The following is a 17,720-nucleotide window of genomic DNA, read 5'->3' as shown; positions in this document are numbered from 1 at the left end:
TTGTCCTTTTGTGTCTGGTTTATTTCACTTAGCATAATGTCTTCAAGGTTTATCATGTTGTAGCATATGTCAGAATTTCCTTCCTTTTTAAGACTGAGTAATATTTCATTATATGTACATACCACATTTTTTTATCCATTCATCTCTTGATGGACTTTTGAATTGTTTCTACTTTTTGGCTATTGTAAATAATGCTGCTAAAAATATGGGTGTACAAATATCTGTTTGAGTCCCTGCTTTCAATTTTTTTGTGAATATATCCAGAAGTGGAACTGCTGGATTATATGACAATTCTACATTTAATTTTAATTGTGATGCTATTTATTTATTTATTTATTTATTTATTGAGACAGAGTCTCGCTCTGTTGCCCAGGCTGGAGTGCAGTGGCACAGTCTTGGCTCACTGTAACCTCCGCCTCCTGGGTTCAAGAGATTCTTGTGCCTCAGCCTCCCAAGTAGCTGGGATTACAGGAATGCGCCACCAGGCCAGGCTAATTTTTGTATTTTTAGTAAAGATGGGGTTTCACCATGATGGCCAGGCTGATCTCAAACTCCTGACCTCAGATGATCTGCCCGCCTTGGCCTCCCAGTGTTGGGATTACAGGCGTCAGGCATTGTGCCTGGCCTTATTTTTATTATTTTTTTTAAGACAGGGTCTTGCTCGGTGGCCCAGGCTAGAGTGCCAAAGGTGTAATCATAGGTCACTGCAGCCTTGACCTCCTGGGCTCATGCAGTTCTCCTGCCTCAATCTCCCAAGCAGCTGGGACTACAGGCATGTGCCACTATGCCCAGCTATAACTGTGATGCTTTTTAGCAGTTAAAAATCATAACATTCTCTAGATATTACAAGAAGGGGATAAACTTTTATGAACCCTTTCTGAGAATGGTGCTAAACAAATCCCTTTTCTGGGTGTAAACTCACCTGGTGAGGCAATGGGGAGCCAGACTGTCATGCTGCCGGAGCCAGGGATGCTGCATTCCTCCCCTGTGAAAGCGAGGGTCTCCACAGCAGGCTGAGGCCCTCAGTGGGCCCTGGCTGGGGCCTGACTCTGAGGGATGCCACTGGCCAGACACTGAGTTCTGTTATTAGACCTCTGTCTGCCCACGTAACCTCCTCCCAGGCTGATGAGAAAGCAGGAGGGGAAGGTTTCAGAGAATAAGGAGCACCTTCCTGTAATTATTGATTAACCAGGGGCTGGCTCCAGGGCCAGAGGCCAGGGAGGGGTCTGCAGGTCAGTTCAGCCCTACCCCACTGCACTTCTCAGAATAATCGTTGTCCCTAAAGATGGATTCACATGGTGAATAGAGAATAAAGTGCATAGTTTTAAACTCTCACAGTTGAGAATGGCCCCAACACATCAGCCCAGACCTGGAGGTTGGGGGCAGGGTAGGAATTTAAAAAGATCACTTTGAGTCAGGGTATCTGGGATCTTGACCAGCTCTGTCACCAACTGCCTGTGCCATCTTTACCAAGCAACTTCTCTTCTTGAGGCCTAGCTCCTTATCTGAAAAGTGAGGGAGGAGAAGCAATGATGACCAAGTCCCTTTTGGTTTCAAAATAACCTTACATATTTATTCCGTGGGTCTCCTGTAGACTTCTGCTTTAGGCAAACTTTAAGATGCTTCATCGCTTCAGGTGAAAGGTGAGAGAGGACTTGCTTGCTGGGAGTCAGCCTAGGGCTTCCCCCTTTATGGGAGACGGAGGGTCCCTGCAGGAACACCGGTGAAGGAGAGGGTGTCCCACACACCAGGTTCTGCTCTCTGCTCTCCCCTCACAGACTACAGAACACCAAGTGCCTGCTGCCATGGTCTGCAGTGTCTTTGGTCCTGCAGTGTCTTTGGGCCCACCGAGCCCTTGCTCAGTGAGAGTCCTGGGCCAGGAGCCAGACCTCACCCTAGAGCTGCCAGTTACTGGTAGTGCAGTTTTGAACAAGCCACTTTACCTCTGTTAGCCTCAGTCTACTCATCTGAAATTGGGGGCAATGCCTCCCAGCATTCAGGGTTGAGAATTTTAGAGGAGATTGTGTATGTGAAGCAATTCGTAAGCAGCACAGTTATCTGAGAAGTGTTCTGGCTCAGACAACTAAAGTCTTCATTGTTCCTTCTGTTGTCTGGGTGAGGGCAGGTCAGGCTGAATTGTGCAGGTATGCTTTCTTCTCTTTCATTTTGCTTTTTCTTTTCTTTTTTTTGAGAGGGAGTTTCGTTCTTCTTGCCTAGGCTGGAGTGCAGTGGTGCCATCTCGGCTCACTGCAACCTCCGCCTCCTGGGTTCAAGTGATTCTCCTGCCTCAGCCTCCTGAGTAGCTGGGACTACCGACACGCACCACCATGCCCGGCTAATTTTTGTATTTTTAGTAGAGATGCGGTTTTACCATGTTGGTCAGGCTGGTCTTGAACTCCTGACCTCGTGATCTGCCCACCTTGGCCTCCCAAAGTGCTGGGATTACAGGTGTGAGGCACCGCGTCCGGCCTGGCCAGATTAAATTTTTTCATGTGAACCACAACACTAAAAATTTGTATATTGCTGCTCTTATCTTACAAATCAGGAAATAGGGGCTCAGAGAGGTTAAATAACTTGCTTAAGTCACACAGCCAGCAAGTGGTAAAGCTGGGATCTGCATGACTACAGAGCACACAGGCTCCCCACCAGTAGATTAGACAGGGGGAGGTCTGCTTTGGTGCAGAGACAGGTGGCATCTGTGATGCCCGTTCTTGGTTTCAACATTCTTTTAAACTCTCCTATCTGAGCCTAGGACTTTCTGCAGCCTTCCTGTTTTAGGCTGGCAGCTCGCAGTCCCTCTCTGGTTATTTTCAGGTCTGTGTGTGCCACAGAGAGGAAGGGGGCAACCACAGTGGGAACCGCTTTCCAGCCCTGCTGCAACCTCTTTCGAAATAGCAGGCAAGAGGGCTGGTGGCTTCCACTGTGCTCTTCTGTTCCTGTCTGTGGGCATGGCTAAAGCAAACAAGCCCACCCACACCAGCTCCCATCGTACGGTGGATCAGTGCATGTGCTTGGTTCCGTCTGGCACTGCTGATGGGTGGTTCCTACAGAAAGATCCAGATGCACGGGGTCTGAGGACTGTTTCAGAAGCTCTGTCCCTCCATGCCTGGCCCTGTCCACTTGGGAGTTCCATTAGGCCATGCCTGTTCCAGCTGTCCCAGGATCTTTGATCTGGATTAGGATCGGCCTGAAACCAAAGGTAGAAAAACACATTCTAATGAGCAGTTGCTGGTCTAGAAGCTTCTCAGCCTAAACTTTATTTCAGCATTTTTCTTTCCCTCCAGATCAGCTATGAGGCCATCCTATCAGCTTTAGGCTCTGTGGGGATCCTTGAGAGAGTTCCCCTCTAAGGGACGGACAGATGGTCCCCTTCAAGGTTCTTGTGGTTGCTCAAAAGCCAAGTGCTTGTTTCTTTCTTTTTTTCTCTCCTTCCTTTCCTTCCTTCCCCTCCATCCCTCCTGCCTCCCTCCCTCCTCCCTTCCTTTTCTTTCTTTCTTTTCTTTTCTTTTCTTTTTTTTTTCCAGACAGGGTCTCACTGTCATCTAGGCTGGAGTAGCAGCTCTCAATCACGGCTCACTGTACCCTGGATCTCCCGGACTCAAGCGATTTTCCCTATTTCACCAAATAGGGAAAATTTCCCTATTTCCCAAATTTCACCTCAGCTTCCCTAGTAGCTGGGACTCTAGGTGTGCACCACCACACCCAGCTAATTTTTAAATTTTTTAGAGAAATGGGGGTCTCACTTTGTTACCCAGGCTGGTCTAGAATTCCTGGACTGAAGCAATCCACCAACCCGGGTCTCCCAAAGTGTTGGGGTTACAGGCGTGAGTCACTGCCCCTGGTGTTAGTGTCTGTCTGTCAAGTCAGGAGGGCAGCCATGCACGTTCTGATATCTACTGAGCACGTGTGGCCCAGACCGTGTGTCAGGTGTTTAGGTGCCATCCACAGAACCTTCCTAATAACCCTGTGCAGCATAGGCTTTCTTATCTCTGACAGATGAGGAAATGGAGACTCAGATTCTGAACCGAAGTCACAGACACAGTAGGTGGTAGGTCTAAATGGGGACCCAGGTCTATCTGACTGCAAAGTCCAAAACGTTTCCTTGCCTCTGCTGCAGCCTGCGAGGAGCAGCTGGGCAGAAAGACTGTGCCTTTACGGTGGTGAGTCTTCCGATGCCCAAGCCTCATCCCAGACCGATGAAATCAGAATCTCTGGAGACCCGACCCAGACATTGGTGGGTTTTAGGGCTCCTGGCTGATTCCAGTGGGCAACCGGGCTACCAAGCACTGCTTTACCCAACGGGTAAGAGGAACATCGCCTCCTCGAGGGCTCTCCAGGTGTGCCTTTCACAGCGTAATCCTGTTCACGAAACCAAAAATCAAAACTAGGCCACTGCCAACTGGTGGCTGATACGCCCTTTTCTCATCAACAGAAACGGGAGGAAGGGCTCTGGTGGGGCTGGCGGTCCCCTGTTCTCCCCGCTCAGGTGCGGCGCTGCGGCAGGAAGCCACCCCCTTGGTCGGCCGGTGCGCGGGGCTGTTGCGCCATCCGCTCCGGCTTTCGTAACCGCACCCTGGGACGGCCCAGAGACGCTCCAGCGCGAGTTCCTCAAATGTTTTCCTGCGTTGCCAGGACCGTCCGCCGCTCTGAGTCATGTGCGAGTGGGAAGTCGCACTGACACTGAGCCGGGCCAGAGGGAGAGGAGCCGAGCGCGGCGCGGGGCCGACGGACTCGCAGTGTGTGTAGAGAGCCGGGCTCCTGCGGATGGGGGCTGCCCCCGGGGCCTGAGCCCGCCTGCCCGCCCACCGCCCCGCCCCGCCCCTGCCGCCCGTTCCCATTAGCCTGTCCGCCTCTGCGGGACCATGGAGCGGTAGCCGAGGAGGAAGCATGCTGGCCGTCGGCTGCGCGCTGCTGGCTGCCCTGCTGGCCGCGCCGGGAGCGGCGCTGGCCCCAAGGCGCTGCCCTGCGCAGGGTAAGGGCTTCGGGTGCACCTGGAGGGCTGGGGCAGCTGGCGGCTGGGGGAAACCGCCTTGGCCACCGCAGTCTGTGGGAGGCTGGAGGGAGGAAAGGAGGTGCGACGGATCCCCTTTTCTGTGGCTGCCTTGAGGCCCCGCGGGCACCTAGCTGTGTGGTCGCGGGTAGTGGCTCTTGCGCCCCCTGCTGCGCTTGCTCCCTTGTCCCGGAGCGCTCCCCGGAATGCCCGGTGAAGCTGTGCGGGAACCCTGCGGTCTGTGTACAGGACTGTGTCCTTGCAAACCTGACTCTCGAGCTTCCTTCCCAGTGCCCCCAGGAGCCTTTACACAACCGCGTCCCAGGTTACTCTAAGGGGAGACGGCCCGAGAGGGCGCGCCCCAGCGGGGTGATGTACCCGCCTGGGGAGTCCTTTGTACCAGCGCCCCTCTTCTCCCTCTGCATTGGGGGTCCACCTCGCCTGGTCCTCCCCCCACCCCCGCGGGTGCATGTGTGGATGACAGTGCCCTGACTATGAAGGGACTGACATCACGGGCGCTGAGTCACGGATCTTCCCGCTGCACGGAGTCACTTTGGCAGCCACCAACTCTGGGAAGCCAAGTGCCCCAGTCCTGGGAATTGAGTCGGGAGGCTGGCAAGGGAGTGAGACCTCCTGGGGCTGGCACGTGCTGGACTCCCCTCTAGAAAAGAGAAGGAGCCGTGAGGGAGAGGGCAGAGGCACTTACTGCTCCCGTTGACTGTAATCTGCCCCTGGCAAACCAGGCTTTTCTTGGGCTCTGGCCGCATGCCCAGCTGCGTGTCTAGTCTCTCTTCTGGAAGAGCTGGGCAACTGGCTCTCCAGAGGTTTATTTTAGGGTCCAAGTGCTTCTTTGAGGACACAGCAGAAAACTAAGGGGCAGCTGACAGGCTTCTGGAACAGCTGACGAGGCTGGGGAGGCTGAAGGCTAAGACTTTCAACCACTAGATCACACTGAGTTCCAGTCCTAGGTGAACACCGATCTCTCCCTTTGAGGAGGTGACTTTCTGCAACTAGAGGCTGAGCTGGAGTGTCTGAGGCTCTCTTTGCTTTTTGGACGGTTGTGGTCCTTATGATTGGAAGAAAAAAAGAAGGGATTCCATTTTCAATACACATTTATAACTCCTGCCAGTAACAGACACTGTTGATTGGGGCACCCATTCAATGTTTTCTAATCCTCCGCTGTATCTACATATAACTTTGTTTGAAAGAGGAGACTGAGGTTCAGGGAGGTTGGGATGGCGGGATGGCAGGTTGTCAGGCCCCGGTGATGGAGGCCAACCCCTCCCGTGGCTCTGTGCTCCAGTGTGGTAGATGTCTAAGACTCTCAAATATAGAACTAGATCAGCAGGCAGAGCTGGGGGCATTGGGGCAAGCTGAGAGTCACTCTTGTCTGGCTGAGTGCTGGGACAGAAAAGGCTGAGGGAGGGAAGTGGAGGCCCAGGCTTGCCCACGGTGGTGTTAGAGGGATGCAAGACAGGTTCCAGGACTCGGATGGCCTCAGGAGCAAGCAGGGCTCCCTTGGCTGCCTCTGCTGCTGTCACGCCAGCCCAAGGCTCCTGCCCCAGGGAGGTTACTGTTACTGCTGTAGTTGCCACCACCTGTTGCTCCTGAGTGGATGCTAGGCCCTTCCAGGGCAGCCAGTTACAGTCAGTTTTCCATTTCCCTGGTGCTCAGGAAGGATAGGAGAGGTGGTCTCATGGCCTGAACAGCCCATGAAAGGCAGAACTGAGAGACTGGGGAGGAAGTGAAAGTCCTCCCAGCTCAGAAGGAAAATGCAGAGAAGTAGAAATACCCAGCCCCTCTCCCACACCCACACAGACTCAGCCCACAAACTGGAGAGTAAAAATAAAGAAATCATACAGGAAGCATGGAGCAAATGACTGTGAGATGTTTCGCTTTAGAGAAGTGAGGAGCAGAGGGGGAGCAGAGGCTGGAGTTGGCTGAGAGGGGAAATCCACAGGTACAGCCTGTGGGGCTCTTAGAGCCCAGAGGTTTGTTTTCCTCGGGATCAGCTGCCGCCCACACACCCTGGAGCTGCCAGGACTTCTCAGGTGTACTCGTTGTCTAAGGGCCTGGACTAGCTGGGACTTAGGCTTCTGCCGGTTCCAACACTCTGGTGCTGGAAGGCTGGACTTGGGTGACTCAAGTTCCCTCTTCCTACTGCAATGCAAGAAAATACACAAAAGAAGTATGTATACCTTTAAGTATCTCAAAGACCTATCTCAGCTTCTGAATTTCCTTCTAGGGCAACCTCTTCCTGCCCCCAATACCCACACACATGCCTAGCCTCACCCTAAATCAGTATTTCTCAAAAGCTTAGTTCTGAGCCTAGCATCAGATTTGGTGTGTGTGTTGGGTGGGAGGGCTTTGGTAAACATGATGATTTTTGAACCCTAACCCAGATTTATTAAATAAGAACACCTGGGAGTGAGGCCTGGGGCATGTCCTTTTAAACAAACTGCCCCTTGTGATTCTTAGGCACTGTCAGGTTTGAGGACGGCTGCCTAAATGGTGTCATTGAGGAACTGAATGAAGGCCCTCCCCCTTCGGGTTCTCTGTTGCCAGAAATCTTTCCTTGCTTTGGCTTGCTGCTTGTTTATTCATTGCAGCAAACATTTCTTGAGTCCGTGTAAAGCCTGTGAGGCCTGTATAGGATCAGCTATGCAGACTCCACCCTAAAAGGAGCCTGAAAACGGTCATGGGTAAATCCTGAGAAGGACTGAGAAACCCCAGACTCTGACCGGGCCACTGGGTACCAACTACCCGTGAACAGATTGTCTGGCTTGGGGTAGGGGGTGGTTAGAGAGAGGAAGTTCCTCTGACTGAGGACCAAGATCCCAAGGCAGCAGGCACACTGATCCTGACCCTGACCCTCATCTCCAGCCCTCAGCAGCCGGGGTAAACAAATACTCCCCTCACTGGGTATTTGTAGATTACACAAAGTAACCTAGGTGCTGACTGCTGAAAATATACACTCCATTCCCCTCTCTCCTGAATCCTGGTCCCACCAGGCCTGGAAGCCACAGACCCAGCAAGCAAAAGAGTTTCCAGTCAATGAATCTAGTCTGGATTGAAGCTGTGCTCTGTAATACGGTAGCCACTAGCCACGTGTACCTATTTAAATTTAAATTATGCCAGCGCAGTGACTCACGCCTGTAATCCCAGTACTTTGGGAGGCTGAGGCAGGAGGATTTCTTGAGATCAGGAGTTGGAGACCAGCCTGGGCAACAGGGTGAGATGCCGTCTCTACAAAAAGATTTAAAAAATTAACTGGGCACAGTGACATGAGCCTGTAGTCCCTGCTACTCAGAAGGCTGAGGTGGGAGAATCACTTGAGTCCAGTCTGCATGGAGCCATGTTTGCACTACCGAATTCCAGTCTGGGCGACAGGAGACCCTGTCTCCAAAAAATTAATTTAAATGAGATCAAATAAAAACTTAGTTTCTTAGTTGCACTAGTCACATTTTAAGTGCTCAACAGTCACATTGCTAGTGGCTACTGTACTGAACAGTGCAGATACAGATCTCTTCCATCATCGTGGAAAGTCCTACCGGACAGTGCTGGGCTAGAGTGCTAACCAGTTTCTTCCAGAGGTTTTCTGTTCTCTTTTCCTTTATCCGCCTCTGCCTTCTGCTCTCCTCCACCTGAACATAGCTCATTTTGCATAGGTGATGGCTAAGGTCTTCAAGCCAGACACATCTCTGCCCTGCACTGGCAAGTAAAAATGATAACACCTTGGGCAAGTGATTTAACTTCTCTGACAGCCAGTGTTCTAGAAAATAGAAATAATTGTATTACCTCGAAGGGTGGTTATGAAGATGAGATGAGCTAAGTAAGGTATTAAATAGAGTGTTTACAGAAGTCCCTAACACACAGCAAGTGCTTAAATAAGTGTAGGTGATCATTCATTCACTCCAAAAATATATTTTTGGAGTGAACAGCTCCTACTCTGTTCCAGGCACTATTCTAAGAGCTGGAGATACACCGTGAATAAAAGAGACGAAAACCCCAGGCTTAGTTGAGTTTCATTCTAGTGTGGGAGACTATTAACAGGATGTAAATTAAGTATGTGGTATGCTAGCGACTAGTGCTAAGGAGAAAAACTAAAGCCGAGAGGGAGACAGACCTCATGTGTGTTTGTGGCAGGGTGGGGTGGCATGGTGCCTTGGATGGGAGGCCAGGGAATGCCTTGCTGAGAACATAATATTTGAGTGAAGACCTGAAGGAAATATACAAATCTCTAGAGATTCCCTATATGTCCATCTTGGGCAGGAAAATTCTTGCCTCTTCTTTAACAATGTGTACTACCTGAGGGTGTGTTATGTTCTGGAGCAGAGAGCTCTGTGGGGACACATGGATGCTCCCTGCCCTGGAGAAGTATCTCTGGGGTAACAAGTCCTCAGCCCTTTAGCTCCTTGAAGTCTAGCAGAGGGAAGTGCTAAATGCCAGGTCATAACTGCAAGTCTGCAGGTGGGATCCTTGAGGGCTGGAGTGGCAATGGGAAGGTGGCAAAGAAAAGGCCTTTTTTTTTTTTTTTTTTTTAATACAGGATCTTACTCCCATAGCCCAGGTTGGAGTGCAGTGGCACAATCACTGCTCACTGCAGCCTCGACTTCCTGGTCTCAGGTGATCCTCCCACCTCAGCTTCCGGAATAGCTGGGACTACAGGCGTGCACCACCACGTCTGGCTAATTTTTTGTATTTCTTGTAGAGACAGGATTTCGCCATGTTGCAGGCTGCTCTGGAACACCTAGGCTCAAGCAGTTCACCCGCCTTGGCCTCCCAAAGTGCTGGGATTACAGGCGTGAGCCTTTGTGTCCAGCTGGGAGGTTTTTTTGTGTAGTTAATCTGTGTTCTTTACCCTCTCCTCTTGCCTGGGATCTGAAGAGGTCAAAAGTCCCTGGCAAAGGCAGAGGCTTTTCTGCCACTGGGTTCAGGCTTGACGTTAGCTGGACCTCAGCAGCCTCCCCCACTCCTGCTCATCCCTTGCCAGCTCTGTCGGGTGCTTTCTACTCTTAGGAGTATGTCCCTGAGGCCCTGCATCCAGCCTGTTCTCCCCAGCACCTGTTCTCTGAATCAGTTCCCACTCCACTTCCCAACCGCTTTCCCGAAAAGCATCCTTTGGTCTTCCCTCTCTATATGATGGTTACAATAACTGTTACCATTTATGGTGTGTCAACTGTGTGCAAGTAGCTGTGCTAGGCCCTTGGCATCTGTGATCTCATGTAATCTTCAAAACAGCCTCAGGTGAGAGAAGTGCTGGCCCCATTGCATAGTTGGTGGGCTGCAGGACAAGATGAGAGGCCAGTTTTGCACATATGGAAACAAATGTCTTTTGTTATCATTTTTGTTTTGAGACAGAGTCTCTGTCTCCCAGGCTGGAGTGCAGTGGTGCAATCTTGGCTCACTGCAACCTCTGCCTCCCGGGTTCAAGCGATTCTCCTGCCTCTGCCTCCAGAGTAGCTGGCATTACAGGTGCACACCACCACACCTGGCTAATTTTTGTATTTTTAGTAGAGATGGGGTTTCACCAAGTTGCCAGTCTGGTCTCGAACTCCTGACCTCAAGTGATCTGCCTGCCTCAGCCTCCCGAAGTGCTATAGGATTGCAGGCATGAGCCACCGCGCCTGGCCGCAACGAGACAATCAAGAGAGGATGCTGATAAGGAGTTGGATATGGGAGTTAGAAATTTGGGAATGAGGACTGAGCTTGAGATGTAAATGTGGGAGTCGTGTGCTGGCAGATATTATTTCAAGCCCTGAGAGTGGCTGAGGTCCCCCACATCTATTCATATGCCTTTTGGTCAGTGGAATGTTTTGCAATCCACATCACTATAAATGAATTTCCTCTGTCTCTGAGAGAGGCAGCTGAGGTAGCAGAGAGAAAACAGCTTTGGGGGCAGGCAGTCCAGGCCTGTCTCCCCATTAACTGCTTCACCAGCTAGGGGACCTTTGGGCAAGTCACTACAAGCTTTAAAGTATAAAATACTTTTTTGAGGCCGGGTGTGGTGTATCATGTCTGTCATCTCAGTGCTTTAGGAGGCCAAGGCAGGAGGATCACTTGAGCCCAGGAGTTCCAGGCTGCAGTGAACCGTGACAGCAACACTGCACTCCAACCTGGGTGACAAAGCAAGACCCTGTCTCAACAACAACAACAACAAAAGTATAAAATACTGTAACAGACAAAAATGCATGCTTGATAAATGTTATTGATCCTAAGAGCCTTTCTTTTTTTTTTTTTGAGATGGAGTCTTGCTCTGTCGCCCAGGCTGGAGTGCAGTGGCGCGATCTCAGCTCACTGCAACATCCGCCTCCCAGGTTCACGCAGTTCTCCTGCCTCAGCCTCCCGAGTAGCTGGGACTACAGGCATCCGCCATGACGCCTGGCTAATTTTTTGTATTTTTAGTAGAGACGGGGTTTCACCGTGTTAGCCAGGAGAGTCTTGATCTCCTGACCTTGTGATCTGCCCACCTCGTCCTCCCAAAGTGCTGGGATTACAGCTGTGAACCACCGTGCCCGGTGAGCCTTTTTTGTTTTGTTTTGTTTTGAGACAGAGTCTCACTCTGTTGCCCAGGCTGGAGTGCAGTGGCACAATCTCAGCTCACTGCAACCTCTGCCTCCCAGGTTCAAGCAATTCTCCTGCCTCAGCCTCCTGACCTCAGCTAGGATTACTGGCACCTGCCACCACACCCGGCTAATTTTTTTGTATTTTTAGTAGAGATGAGGTTTCACCATGTTGGCCAGGCTGGTCTCGAACTCATGACCTCAGGTGATCCACCCACCTTGGCCTCCCAAAGTGCTGGGATTACAGACGCGAGCTACCGCACCCGGCCTTTAAAAGCCTATTTTGATGGGAGGAGGGGGATGCTATAATGTGAGGACTTTCTCCCAGAAAAGGAGAGAGGCACTAATGCAGTGGGGATAATAATTACAATCGCTCACATTTTTTTTGAAAGATTAAGTATGTTCTGAAAATAGTGCTGAGGTTTTTGCATTAATTATCTAATGTAATCCTGACAACATTTGAAGTACCTATGGTTATTATTTCTATTTTATGGATGAGAAAAGTGAGGCCTAGAGAGGTTGAGAAACAAGCCCAAAGTCACACAGCTAGTGAGTGACTGAGATAGGGTTGGAACTTGGGTATATCTGAATCCTGGGCTTGACCTGTAGACCTCTGCTCCTGTGGACTAGGAAAGAGTTTACTTATTTTTATTAAACAAAGAACTTCCTCTTTTTTTTTTTTTTTGTATTTCATTATATGGATGTACTGAGTTTATTTACCTGGTTCCCCCCTTTTTTTTTTTTTGAGACAGAGTCTTGCTCTGTCGCCCAGGCTTGAGTGCAGTGGCACGATGTTGGCTCACTGCAACCTCTGCCTCCCGGGTTCAAGCAATTCTCCTGCCTCAGCCTCCCGAGTAGCTGGGATTACAGGCATGCACCACCAAGCCAGGCTAATTTTTGTATTTTTAGTAGAGATGGGGTTTCACCATGTTGGCCAGGCTGGTCTCAAACTCCTGACCTCGTGATCCACCCACCTTGGCCTCCCAAAGTGCTGGGATTACAGGCGTGGGCCACTGTGTCCGGCCACCCGGTTACCTTTTGATGGATATTTAGTTGTTCCCTTCTTGCTCTTACGGCCCCTGCTGTGGGGAATAACTTTGCATATGCCTCTTGTTGTGTGAGTGCAAGTACACCTGCAGGATATATTCCCCGAAGGGGAATTGATGGGCAAAGGCCATGAGATTTGTCATTGTGAGACAGAATAGAAGTTGCACCAATTTATACTTCCAGCAGCATTGTGAGAATGCTTGTGTCCCTATGCCCTTGCCAAAAGTGTACTATTAACCTGGTATCTACACAGACAGTGGCTTCTGTGTGGAATTAATTTGCATTTATCTTATCTGAATAAGATTGTATGGGTTTTTTAATGTATAACTGACATTTGCATAATCTACTATGACCTGCCTGTTCATATTCAATGCTAATTTTATTTTGATTGGGTCATTTATCTTATTGTTTACAGGAGCTCTTGACATATTAACATGTCATACATGAGTTGTATATTTTTCCAATTTTTCTTTGACTTTTTTTTTTTTTTTTGGTGGTGGGGGTGGTTTTTGCCAAGAAATTTCTTTCTTTCCCTCTCTCTCTCTCTCTCTTTCTTTCTCAGGGTCTCACGGTGTCACCCAGGCTGGAGTGCAGTGACATGCTCATGGCTCACTGCAGCCTCAATTTCCTGGGACTCAAGCGATCCTCCTGTCTCAGACTTCTGAGTCTGAGGCTCAGACTCAAAAGATTGGGGCTTTTACAGGTGCACACCACCACACTTGACTAGCCTTTGTATTTTTTGTAGAGACGGGATTTTGCCATGTTGCTCAGACTGGTCTCAAACTCTGGGTTCAAGTGATCCTCCCTCCTTGGCCTCCCAAAGTGCTGGGATTACAGGTGTGAACCACTGCGCCTGGCTGCAAATTTTTTTTCCAACTAGTTGAATTTACCAGTCTCTTTTATAGCTTCTAGGTTTTGTGTCATACTTAATAACATCCTTCCCATTCCAATATTTTATTTTTATTTATTTTTTGAGAGAATGTCAATCCACCTTTATTGGAGGAAACCTTGTACTGTAACTGTTTTAAATAATGTGTGCCCTGCCCCACCCTGTGCCTGGTGGGCTCAGACGATCATCTCCAGCTGCCGGGCATACTCGGTGACCTGTTTGGCCAGTTCTGTGGAGGGAATGGTAGTGTCTTCTGGCTCCTGCTGCTGGCTGGCAAAGCTATATTAGTTGTTGGGGCCCGGGACCCACCCTCACTTCTTGGTGTAGTCGGTCATCTTTTTGGGTGTGTTGAAGAAGAGGATCTGGTGGCCTCGGTAAAAGGGATTTTCTCATAGGCTTTCTTGATGCACCCGGCGATCTCATCCCTGATAGTGTCAAGCAGGATGTCGATGAAGACTGTGTAGCTCTTGGCGAGGATGTTACCTTTGGCCAGGAACACTTTGTTGTAGCTGCCCTCCATTAGGTATTGCTCCAGGGACACAGGGTTTTTGGTGTAGACATTGGTCTGGATGTCCTTGGCAGGCAGCCACTCCAGCTCCATGTGGAACTCAGCCACCCGCTTCTGAGACAGCAGGAAGAGGAGGTTGAGGCCCAAGAGCTGGTGCACGTAGGCTGACTGGGGAAGCTGTTCCTTGTAATCAAAGTAGCAGCATTTGAGCTGGGTCATGTGGCACTGGAAGGAGGGGATGTCCTTGCATAGGATGCTCCACTGGCCCCGATCTTCAGTATGTCACGGGCCAGGATGAGCTGCTGTTTGGTCAGCTTGGTTCCTGTGGTTGGCAAGAAGTTGAGCTCCAGAAGAACTAGCTTGAGGCAGCCCAGCTCTTCCCTGCACTTGCTAAGATTGGGGCTTTTACGGTTCCACTTGCCCTTGAGTTGCTTGTACTTGCCGTCCTCAGCCTGCAGGACAGGGCCCTAGGTCGCCAGGGGCCCGGAGCTCAAGGCGCCGGCTGCAGTGTTCACCTCCACCCCCATTCCAATATTTTAAAAGATTCTCCTTTTCTGGTATTGTTAAAAGTTTTAAAAGTTTAAATATTTGATCCATTTTGAATTTATTAATATTATGGATGAGGTATGAAGTCTGAATCCAGCTTTTTCTTTCCAGTTGTCACCTGACATCCCTTTACAGTTTATTGAATCCATCTTTCCCCCACCAATTTTCAAAGTTACATTTTAAATCTACCAAATTCCTGTATACTTGGGTTTATACGCCTCTTGGCATAGCGAGTAGTTAAAAGCACAAATTCTGAGGCCCAATTGTCTGGACTTGAATTCAGGTCACCCCTAATTAGCTATATAACCTTAGTCTCTTCTTCTGTCAAATAGACTATTGAGAAGATCAAGTTAGTTAGTCTATGTAGCACACTTAGAAACTGCCTGTATGTGTAGCAAGCACTTAGACTAAGTTATTTTTTTAATGTGGTAAAAACACATAATATAAAATGTATCAGCCGGGTGCAGTGGCTCACACCTGTAATCCCAGCACTTTGGGAGGCCAAGGCAGGTGGATCATTTGAGGTCAGGAGTTTGAAACTAGCATGACCAACATGGTGAAACCCCATCTCTGCTAAAAATACAAAAAGTAGCCAGCTGTGGTGACGGGCACCTGTAATCCCAGCTACTCCGGAGGCTGAGGCAAGAGGGGAGGCAGAGGTTGCACTGAGCCACAATTGTGCCACTGCACTCCAGCCTGGGCGACAAGAGTAAGACTCCATCTCAAAAAAAAAAAACAAAAAACAAAAAAACAACCATTTTAAAGTATACAGATCAGTAGTGCAGACTAAACTATTTTTTATTTTTATTAGTTCTGAACTTTCTAGTCTCTTCCATAATTTGGTCTCCCTATCCATGTGCCAGTATCGCACTGTTTTAATTATGTAGTTTTATTTTTTCCTTCCTATTTTTTTAGAGGAAGGGTCTCACTCTGTTGCCAAGGCTGGAGTGCAGTGTCTCGATCATAGCTCACTGCAACCTTGAACTCCTGGACTCACGCAATCCTCTTGCCTTGGCTTTCTGAGTAGCCAGGACCACAGGTGCATGACACCATGACTGGCTAATTAAAAAAATTTTTTTTTTTTTTTTTTTTTAGAGATGGAGTTTTGCTATGTTGCCTAGGCTGGTCTTGAGCTCCTGGTCTCAAGAGATCCTCCCGCCTCAGCCTCCCAAAGTGTTGGCATTACAGGCATGAGCCACTGCACCTGGCCAAGTAAACTTTAGAGATTAATTAGGGAACACTGATGTGTTTTTAATGCCGAGTCTTCCTATCTCTTGGTAGGCCTGATGGCGCTTATGATGAGGGAGGAGGAGCTGGGGCAGGAGAGCCCGACATTCAGGTCTCACTGAGGGGAGATGTGCCCAGGACACTTCCATTGGAACTGCTTCCTTGACGGTGATGTGGATTGAGCTGGACCAGTGTGTGCGTGCATGTGTGTACCCAAGCTCATGGCACATGGGGGAGCAGAGGGGGTGGGGATGGCTCAGCAGTGATTGGAATGCAAGAGTGGGGACTTTGGGGCCTGTATGAAAAAGTGTTATGGCAGAGTGACACACCTACAAAAGAGTGTGGTCAGCATAGGTCTCACACTGGGTGGGTTTTTACAAACTGAACACGTGCATGGAACCACCACTCAGAATAAGAACTGAACAGAAGCATCCTCAGGGGAGCCCTGAAATCCCCCTATGCACACCCCTCAAACCTCCCCTTATCCCTCCCAGCTTCTCCATCCACACCTCCACGTGACTTCTTAAATCTTCAGCTTTGCTGCCTCATAGCTAAGGGGGTCAGGGAGGGGAAGCTGGGGGGTCTGTAGATATGGAATGGGGGTGCGTACATCAGGTCCCTCCCTCTCCCTGCCCTCCTGCCACCTTCCAGAAGCACATAAAAAATAATCTGACTGAGGGCCAGCCTCCTTGTCATACTCTGAGACTGTGCTCAGAGATAGAAGACAAGACCCCTAGGCCATGCTTCTGGGAAGGCAGAGGGCTGCGTGTTAAGCCTGGACCGAGAGTCCCAGAGCCCAGCTTCAGTCCTGACACCATGCACTGCTGTGTGACTTCTGGGCCCTGGTTCTCCTCATCCACCAAAATGAGCAGGTTGGGCTAAGTCGTCCTTAAGAGTCCTGTATAGCCTTAAAACAGCGCTCCTTATCTCAGCACCCTACACACTGGCTGTAGCTTCTCCTCACTGTCCCTTTCAGGACCAAAATACTGGGTGTATCCATCTGCAGGTACCAATGGCTTTCTTCTAAGGCCCTGCTGCGTCCTGCTTTTAATCTCTTTATTTCTCTATCTGCTCCTGGGGTTAGGTTTGGGCCAGGGAGTGGATTGTTTGCCCTCCTTAGATATCCTTTCTTTTTTTGAGACAGGGTCGCCCAGGGTGGAGTGCAGTGGTGCGATCTCGGCTCACTGCAAACTCTATCTCCGGGGTTCAAGTGATTCTCCTACCTCAGCCTCCCGAGTAGCTGGGATTACAGGCATGCACCACTATGCCCAGCTAATTTTTTTTTTTTTGAGATGGAGTTTCACTCTTGTTGCCCAGGCTGGAGTGCAGTGGCATGATCTCAGCTCACTGCAACCTTCTGGTTTCAAGCGATTCTTCTGCCTCAGCCTCCCAAGTAGCTGGGATTACAGGCACCCACCACCATACCCGGCTAATTTTTGTATTTTTACTAGAGACAGGATTTCACCATGTTGGCCAAGCTGATCTCAAACTCCTGACCTTGTGATCCGACCTTCTCTGTCTCCCAAAGTGCTGGGATTACAGGCGTGAGCCACTTCACCCAGCCTAATTTTTGTATTTTTTGGTATGGATGGGGTTTTACCATGTTGGCTAGGCTGGTCTTGAACTCCTGATCTCAGGTGATCCGCCAGCCTCAGCCTCCCAAAGTGCTGAGATTACAGATGTGAGCTGCCGCACATGGCCTTAGATATCTTTTCCTCTAATTAGTTTATAATCTCTGAGAGTTGACCCAGGTTGTACCTTCTTGGACTGGAGCCAGGTGGTTATCTCTGATGCTGCCAGGGGAGGATTAGATGTTTTATCTCCTGAGTTGGTCACACGCGCACGTGGGTCTCTGAGTCAGCATTGAGCATTACCTGTTTATGGGTCCAAAGGAGCCTCCCTCCCAGACCCTCTCTCCAGCAGTATACAGTCCATCGTGTGGATGGGAGG

The 17,720-nt window shown here is 49.8% G+C and overlaps 1 protein-coding gene, 1 long non-coding RNA gene and 1 pseudogene across 6 annotated transcripts in view; 1 reads left to right on the top strand and 2 right to left on the bottom strand.

The window, feature by feature from the left end:
* Nucleotides 1-1,545: 1,545 nt before the first annotated feature.
* On the bottom strand, nt 1,546-5,822 carry LOC109026194 (uncharacterized). Its single transcript, XR_002005156.3, has 2 exons — nt 5,697-5,822; nt 1,546-3,187 (listed from the first exon to the last, which is right to left on the bottom strand). It is a non-coding gene; the product is annotated as an uncharacterized lncRNA (long non-coding RNA).
* Nucleotides 4,581-17,720, top strand: part of IL6R (interleukin 6 receptor) — a 75,765-nt gene continuing 62,625 nt past the window's right edge. For 3 of the 5 annotated variants that reach the window (XM_063694672.1, XM_063694673.1, XM_019023160.4), the window contains exon 1: nt 4,583-4,972. In XM_063694672.1, coding sequence (XP_063550742.1) covers nt 4,888-4,972 — 85 coding nt within the window. In that variant the 5' untranslated portion in view covers nt 4,583-4,887. Of the gene's footprint in view, nt 4,973-17,720 lie in introns of all 5 variants that reach the window. The other 2 variants (XM_055360574.2, XM_004026818.5) reach the window with 2 other exon arrangements.
* LOC109028213 (26S proteasome non-ATPase regulatory subunit 8-like) lies at nt 13,666-14,524 on the bottom strand (annotated as a pseudogene).

The sequence above is a fragment of the Gorilla gorilla genome, chromosome 1 (genome assembly GCF_029281585.2).
Source record: "Gorilla gorilla gorilla isolate KB3781 chromosome 1, NHGRI_mGorGor1-v2.1_pri, whole genome shotgun sequence".
Lineage (NCBI taxonomy): Eukaryota > Metazoa > Chordata > Mammalia > Primates > Hominidae > Gorilla > Gorilla gorilla.
This window is presented reverse-complemented; position numbering and strand designations above follow the sequence as displayed.